Source organism: Lottia gigantea, assembly GCF_000327385.1.
Source record: "Lottia gigantea unplaced genomic scaffold LOTGIsca_35, whole genome shotgun sequence".
Taxonomy (NCBI): Eukaryota; Metazoa; Mollusca; class Gastropoda; family Lottiidae; genus Lottia; species Lottia gigantea.
The window spans coordinates 391,483-400,540 of record NW_008709190.1 but is presented as its reverse complement, the minus strand read 5'-3'; the positions used below and the strand labels follow the sequence as shown (position 1 = coordinate 400,540).

General features: G+C 30.9%; 1 protein-coding gene across 1 annotated transcript in view; it reads right to left on the bottom strand.

Annotated features, from left to right (window-relative positions):
- The window catches only part of LOTGIDRAFT_121069 (hypothetical protein), a gene marked incomplete at both ends in the record, with an annotated part of 14,786 nt that extends 6,862 nt beyond the window's left edge, over positions 1-7,924 (bottom strand). Inside the window, 8 exons of the mRNA XM_009058646.1 lie at positions 21-90; positions 633-723; positions 992-1,067; positions 1,237-1,315; positions 1,995-2,143; positions 3,095-3,227; positions 4,857-4,943; positions 7,769-7,924. Of these exons, the coding sequence (XP_009056894.1) occupies positions 21-90; positions 633-723; positions 992-1,067; positions 1,237-1,315; positions 1,995-2,143; positions 3,095-3,227; positions 4,857-4,943; positions 7,769-7,924 (841 nt within the window). The remainder of the gene's footprint in view (positions 1-20; positions 91-632; positions 724-991; positions 1,068-1,236; positions 1,316-1,994; positions 2,144-3,094; positions 3,228-4,856; positions 4,944-7,768) is intronic.
- Between the last annotated feature and the right edge of the window lie 1,134 nt (positions 7,925-9,058).

The following is a 9,058-nucleotide window of genomic DNA, read 5'->3' as shown; positions in this document are numbered from 1 at the left end:
CATCTCCTTTATACGTAAACATTGCCCAGTCAGTTCTGATATTATCTTTACTTGATTCTTATTTTCAAATTTCCATTTTAAAGATTCCCACTGAAAAAACATATCATAAATGAAATAATTAATATTCTTTACTCAATGAAGAATTCTACATCAGTCCCATGGTTTTCATTATATTTAGTTAATTTCTTTAACACCACAAAAATAACTGATTAATGATTAACAAATAGTCTAATCTCTTTGCAGTGCCACACCTTCTTATAAAGGGACTATAAAAGAGGTTTTCTAGAATTTTTTATGTGTATTGGGGCGACTGATACCATCAATTTGCACAAATCCAATTATCAATCAGATATCAGTGGCGCCTGCAATTCCACTTAAACCAAGTGTTTGATGACGTCACTAATTGCAAAATATCAATCACTTAGTTTAAGTGGAATTGCAAGAACCACAGACGTCTGATTGAAAATTGTAATGGTGTAAATTGATGTGATCAGTGTCCTGGTACTCATACAAAATTTTTACAATCCCTTTAACTAGTGATTTCCAGATAGATCTTTCAATCCAGTTATAACTCATTGTCACTTCCATAAGATTTTTAATTTCGAGAGGGGTTTGGTTAAACTAAGACTTACATTACGTTTTTCTAGAATATCACCCATATACTCCTCTTGTGCTTGTATTTCACGTACTATTTTACCATCATCTTCACCTTCATCTAACCATCTACAACATTTTTTTTATAATTAGTCACACATATACTTGGCTGGCTAAGGTCACACATATATCTGTCTAAAGTCACACATTAATAAGTACATGGAAAGCTTTGAATTGTAATATTTTCTAAGTAGGATATGTCAAGTGATTAATTTAATTTCTCTTATCCACATAGATACCATTTCTAGTCATTTTCTCTGAAGTTACTTGCAACATCAAGTTTTTATTTAAGATTTTATAAGTTAAAAATGGCAAGAATAAAAGTAATTGTTCATACCTGGAACAATAGAAATTAAAAACTTCATCTTTTATTGGGTCTTTAACAAGTATTCTTTCTAAATTCCATCCATTTCCTAAAATATTGTATTTCAGAACATGATAGCAACATTTCAACTTATAGAAACAAATGAGTAATGTTTGTTTGAAACTGGAAAAACTAAAATATTATTTACTGATCAACTATGTGTACACAAATTCAGTGATATTCAGTTTTCAGTTCTACACCATTATGTTATTATTTACCTGGTCCGGTACCATCATGCCCTATTATAATTCTTTTTAATCTTCCTAGTTGTACAGCTTCTATTTGAAATGTATCACTCTGTAATGAAACATAAAGATACCTTTATATCATAAATTCAGGGTTCTATTATTTATCATTCACATATTATTCTAAGATTGATACGGACACCAGCAATAGAATTCTATCAGTAGTCAAACTGGACAAGTACGTGTAAGTGCAATATATAATCTTTCTCTAACCAGTGAGTTGTCAATTACATGTACATTGGCGTAACGTATATCTGTATGGATTCAACACCGAATTTCGTCAAAATTAAAAAAGAGAAAGATCTTTATTATGTCTTAAATGTTTCCTCAGATATTCTAGAAAAAAATTAAATTTGGTTTGTTTCGATTTTCTTTATGTATGCATCAAATATATTCTAGCAGTCGACACTTGGAATTCCGATTAGATTGTGATATTTTGTACTAACTGATATCCGCCATTTTGTTTATGTCAAAGCATACATTAATACATTTTACCTTGCTTGAACAACTGGATTCATTCTACTAGCTGACATTGTAGAGACAACCCATGTTTATCAAAACAATGCAGAGGTGACTCGAGGTCGTGCATGTAAATTATTAATCATTTCTGAAGATGCACAAAAAAATAGGTTAGCACGAAATTAGGTTACTTGACTATTATCTTTCTACCAGTCAGTGGTCAATGGGTTATGTTTGATCTTTTGTCCAAAAAAAATACCAGAAGAATGTACCTGTCCCTGTTTAAAACTATTCTGTTTTTGAGGTATTAATTGTCGAACACCAGTATCGCCTCTATCACCATAAATAGTCATATAAACATTGGCATCAGTTCCAGAGTTCCAAAGGTCTCCTGTAGTAACAGTTGCTTCATAAACCACAACTGAAAAGGATTATGTAACATTGTTATATCCAATGCATTATGACCTAAAAAAATATTAGATCAATTAGGGATGAATGAAACTACTGACAGTGATATGAATACAGGTCACCTAATCAAATAACCATCCAATTTACCAATTCATTGTTTGTTTTTATAATATTTGAATTGGAGATGCAGTAACTTTTAAATCAGTATTGCTGTTTTGTTTAGATGATATAATTGTTCCCAAAAAAGAATCAAAGATAGCTTGCCAGGCAAGGTAATATACGCCCACTGGCAGCTTCTCAGTTACAATTTTCAGTATGAAATATTCAACTCTTACAAACTGATCGTGTTTTCAAGAACAAGGGCAATAACTCATACTAAGGATTTTTCGATTCTTCTGATTTTCACTAGGATTTATCATTGGGTGATACCAAACACTTACACCAAGTTTAGTCAAAATCCATCAAGAATTGTGCTTTCTGGGGTGTTTACAAACTAAAAATTGAATGCGTATTGAAGAACAAGGGCAATAACTAATACTAATTATTTTTCAGTTCTTCTGAAATTCTCACACTAAGTTTCATCAAAATTCGCCAAGAATTGTACCTCCTAGAGTGTTTACAAGCAATTGTGGACAGACAGACAGAGGACATGGGTGACAGCAATATATACCGCCTCATTGCATGTGGGCGTATAAAGAAGAAAGAGCCACAAAGATGAAATGTAACCAGTTTGGATAACTAAAAGTACAGGACATCTAATGATAGCCTCTCTGACTTTATTTCACTTTCCTAAGACATGAGTTTGGTATTTTTCAGTTATTTAGCTAACAAGTTTTGAGAAGGATAAATCAGAGTCAAAGTATATTGTGTCATATTAATACTAAGTTTCCAGGATTGCCAATCTTAATGCTGTAGAATCATAAAAGGCAATGAGTAAATCAATACAGTCTCAATAAACATTTACCTTGAAGTCTAGGTTCTCCTTTCCTTGAAACTGGTATTTCACGACAAGTCTCTAAATCACCTTGTTCATTATCCATCCACTTTCTACATGGAAATACTAATTCTTCTCCAGTATCTATATCTGTTAACCTTACCTACAAGTATATTCAAGTATCAATATGGGAATTCTCAGAGTATTGACTTATGCAGAAGATTTGGATGACCTAGAGTCTCCTTTGAGACCACAGAAAACTACCTGTATATTTGTGCATCCATTTGGAATATAGTTTATTTATAAACGATGTAACAAAACATTTTGAGTTTTTGTTCATTTATGTTTTAGAGCCCAGACAGTGATATTGATTTTTGTAGAAAACAGACATAGCTATTCTCATTATTTGCTTGCTTGATTATGTCAATGACATGTGTTTTTTTCATATTGGGTGACCTTGACTTCTTCATTATTACAAAAGATACAGATAAAATTGGTTCAAGTTGTAATCAACTACTTGTCTATCTTCAAATAAAATTGTACAAGATACTGTTGATTTAAAGATGGGTTTCCTTGTTTTTCAGTGTCAAAGTAGGAAAACTATTTGTATATTGGTGTTTCTAATGAATTATCATGTATTCTTAATCATATCATTATGTTCTTATTGCATAAAATTAAGAGTCTAACCAATCATAAATGTCCGTGTATGTACAGTCTGGATAAACAAAACAAAAGACTTCTTGACCTTTCTTGATCGGTCACTCATTGGAATTCTGCTGGAAATTTTTTCAAGTCATTAGAACACCTCTACTTTCTATTCATATAAGTATTAGCATTTTCATTTTCATAAATGAAAATAAGGGAACCCATCTTTAATCAAAAACACAAATTTTTTAATTTTGACATAAACTGCCAACAAATTTTGATGTATTTTTACTATGTCAAGAGCAATAACTCAAATTCCATTCATTGAAAAATCGTCAAATTCAAACTTGACCAAGATCTCATTGTAATAGATATCACACCAGATTTTATTAAAATCAGATGAAAAATGTAGTCTCTATTGTTAGCATAAATAAATTTTGATGCATTTTTCCTAAGTCAAGGGCAATAACTCAAAAACTTTTCATTGAAAAATGGTCAAATTCGATGATCATTTTATGGTTTTTCAAAAGTCAAGGGCAATAACTCAAAAACCATTCAATTAAAGATCATCAAATTCGAACATGACCATGATCTCATCATGATTAATGATCACACTAAATTTCATTTAAATTGGATGAAAACTGTAGTCTCTATTGTGTTCACAAACAAATTTTCCAATTTCAAGGGCAATAACTCAAAAATTTGTTCATCGAAAAAATTCATACTTGACCAAGATCTAATGAATATAAAGGATCACACAAAATTTCATTAAAATCAGATATAAACTGTAGTCTCTATTCTGTTCACAAGCCCATGGTGGACTGACGGACCAATAAACCGACTGGGGTGACAACAATATACGACCACATTATAATGCGGGTAAACACGCGAAAAATATTTTCTGCTACATAACAAAACTAAGTAGTCCTAAAACCAATGTGCTTCAAGAGCACAAAGGCCCCCTTCCTCAGGGACAGACACGTATGTGCTTTTGAAACAATTGGACTTTAGAACTCCTAATTTTTTCTACAGCAGATTATTTTTTTTTAATGTTTACCCATGTGTTGTGCTATTTTATGGAACAAATTATAATGTGGGCATATAAAAAGTCTTTCAACAATTTAATTTCAGGGAATCAAAAACCTACCTCTTGACAGTACCATGCTGGATATGAACCAGTACTATCATGTCCAATACGAATTTTATATATTTCACCAATACCGGGCGCAAAAATCTGAAATGAAAATCCATATCCTGGGGTTTAATTTTGTCAAGAAACAATAAACTATATATATAGATGAGATAGAATTGAAGTTGGTGAATTCAAATTTATAAATGTCATTAATATTCTAAATGTTTAAAATATCCAAAGTAATCCAAACATTTGACTTCAGGGCACCGGTGACACCTGTAAGTTGTTGGAACTGTTGCTGAATATATTGTGTTAAGGAGGGTTCTATGTTTGTTATGTTCCTTCAAACAACCTTGTTCATAGACACCTAAAGTCAATCAGTTTAAAACAAAGTAACCACATTAGGGAGATATTTTTTCCCCCCGTTCAATTGGAAGAATGAAACCCTTCCTTCCCAAATCTTCATCATGTGAAATTATTATGATCTAAGTAATCATAGCCCTCGATTAGACGTGCAGTTAATTGTTTACAGACTTTCTGTCAAAGGCTCGAATTGGCTGTATTAGGTGGCACACAATTCAATCAAATCGCTGCACTTACAAACTTCCATAAAACAAGAAAGGTTGCCAATGAGGTCATACTATTAGATATAGTAGATATAGTAGTTTTGAAATAGCTTGACATTGTGAAGATGACCTTCCCCAAAATCAAATACTTTTCATTTTCCGAATTGTGACTTGGCAAAGCTTTAAAACCTCCACATTTGTCAAGATTTAAAGATGGGTTTCCTTATTTTATTAGAGTCAAATAAAGCAAACTGGTTGATTAAATTGGTGTTTGAATTATCATGTATTCTTCATCATATCCTTGTTTTTATTGCATATAATTTCAACCAATAATAAATGTATGTACAGTCTGGATAACCAAAAAAAAAACGTTTTTTATCTTTCTTGATCGGTCCCTCATTGGAATTCTGCTGGTAATTCTCTTCTGATTTAGCTAATTATGAATTAATAATGTACATGTGAGACAAACTGGTATTTTACCAAGTCATTAGAACACCTCTACTTTCTATTCATATAAGAATTAGCATTTCCATTTTCATAAATGAAAATAAGGGAAATCATCTTTAATAAATTAAGATTAATTAATGGGTACATAGTTTTTAACTTTGAAAACCATGCTCAGTATGTTATCGACATTAGTGTTACTAATAAATAAAGTATAGACTATCAGTTTAGTAATAGTATTGGTATCTAAACATGAATACAATAGTACAGAACTATAATTTCATTGAAAGTCCACCATTGTTCACAAAGCAAGTCAACCAAAATAATCTAGTACATATTGCCCATTCAAAATGTGTTTTTTATTTGACTATTAGAATGGTTGTCCTTGTCAACACCAGTAACAAGTGATATTATTTTTATTACCTGACAACTAGACAAGTTTAAATCACACAGGCTTCAATATACATACATATATGTTAACTTGATTTACATGATGTTCATAATAAATACATACCATTTCCTTGTTCAAATTGAATTTAATTACTTTTACATACTTGAATTCATACCTATTCGTTCAAATATTTCAATTGATATATAATAATCTTACACAGTTGATTTTCTTTTATACTTAGACATTCAAATACAATCAACTTAAATCAATACAAATATTGCAAGGTTCAATTTACATAGATAAGCAATTAGTAGCATTAAATTCCAGTTTTGATCAATTAATTTAATTTTTGATTCACATTTCATAAAAATTCCGTAGCAATTAAAAAATGTTTAGTTGTAGTTTCCAGTTCGTATTTAGTAGAAAAGTGTCATGAAAAGTTCTCAACTTGTTTGGGTTCGCGGAACATCATGATGAAAATTAATTGACTAATTATAGGAAAAAGTTAATAGTGAAAGTATGTTGTTGACTCGTACATTGCGATGCAATAAATCTTAATTTCCGCTGCTATTCTAGCAGGACTGTTGGGGCTTAATTAATTAATTAAAATATATCATAAATTATATTAATTTGAACCCAGAAATTTTGATGATTTAGTCCTAAACAGACGGCCTTGACCTTGTTTCACACTAATAGATATAACAATAAATTAATATTTGTAACTATTTTGTTCCTGAAAGACAGTATGCAAAATTTTCGTTAAAACTTAACGTTTGAAACCTTCAAAATAAGTAGCAGACATATTTCTTTACGATTTGGCATTGTGTACATGATATTTTCCACACCAACTTAAATCATAACTACTTCAAAAGATTAACCATATCGTTTAATAGTTTTGTAGACCTAAGAATTAACTGCAAGATACGTTAAAACTTTCAGGTAAGTTAAGGAACACATTTCTCTCAATTTTTGTCTCTAGTTTTCATTAATTAGAACGACTAACTTTTCCAAAATAACATCAAAATTCAAAGTCTAATTTTCAGGATTCAGATCAATGATGTAAGAGGATTTAAATGGAGAGATTCACCATTTTCGAGGGTTGATTTGAGTCTGGAATACGTGTGTATATAAATAGTCTTCAGAAGTACTAGAAAACATCTCATTTCTTCAAAAAATAACTCAAACCACTCAAACAAAATCGCTCAAATTTTGACAGTGAGCACTATTACTATTACTGATATAGATAAATAAGACAATAAAGGTATGATACTTCAACATTTCAATGTGGTTCTCACACCATCATCAGGAATATGATGATAATCCATACAATTGTCTTATTTATCTATATCCTGTGCTTCTAATATGCCATTGAAAGATTATTACTGATATTGTTTCTGAGATTATGGTATGATTGGTCAAACAGATGGGGAACCTGTTTCTTAATGATTCAAGACTGACATTTATCTAATAGAAATATCACTGCTGGTGTAAAAAACATGACGAGATGAATGAAATAAATTGTTTACCTCAAAATCATCAACACTGCCACTCTCAAAATAATTTCCACCTGAATTTCCTAGATTGATTGGTCCAGAATTACCCTTTTGACCATATATGGTAATAGTGACTTGGGCAGATGTTGCAGCATTAGAATCATCACCAGTTGTAACAGTTACTCTCCATTTACCCCCTGAAAATTCACAATAGATCTCAATACAAATTATGAACTTAAAGGTACATGGCTGAGAACTGTTTAAATGAAACCTTTTATCATGCTAAGCATCTGACATAATTTGATATCAATACTGACATATACATCTCATCAATCGACATGATCATTCCAAGCTTTTATAAAATAATTTGGAACATGTAGCTTCTAACAAACTTATTTTGAAGTTTTCCATCAAGGGCAATAAATCAAAAACTATTGTCAAAGCTACCCCATCTTTGAACTTGTCTGAGATTATCAAACAAGTTCTATCTAACAGATCAATTTTTGTGAATTTATCTATATGATGGTCAATATTTCACTAAGTAGCAGTCCTGAGAGTGAATGTGGTATTCCTACATAATCTTGATATTATTTAACAAGCAGTAAACCATATGGTTTAAGGCCTAAACAGCAGAATGTATTTGGATAATAGTCAAATATAAAACTAACTGGTTTTAACTATTCTGTCTCGTCTCAATCGTCTTCTACTGGTGACTGAATTACGATCACTACCACCTCTAGCTGATGGTGGTACTGGTGTATACATAAAGCCTACCATAGCCTTAAATCTTTCATGTCCAGCTACAACTATCACTTCAGGTCCATTAAATAGTTGTAATAAACTGTTAATCTGAATAATGATAATAGAAAAATTAAAACAGAACCTAAAAAGAAAAACATGTTATTGTTAATCAGTTTCATTTTATGCGGTCTTTAGACAACTGACCTATTTTCAGTTTGCGTCCCTATTGAAGTTGCACAAGTAGAACTTATTCTCATGTCTATTTTTCAAAACAACTTCGGAATGTTTGTTTAAAGAAGTGTGCTTAGGGATTTTAGTGATGGAAAGTATTTGAGTTAAACACAGGTTACATTGTTTGGTTTACAATTAATGTAGGTCTATTGAGCACTATTTTAACAGTGAAAATATTTTATTGTAATGATAATAATATTATATATTTGTTAATAAACCGGATTGCTTGAGATTTACAAATTTAATATCATGATGTTAGATCTGGTCATAAATATATACATGTATTTAAGCACAGGTCCAATTACTTAATGAAATGAAAGAAGTTCCTACTCATCATGTAGCCATTGGTTA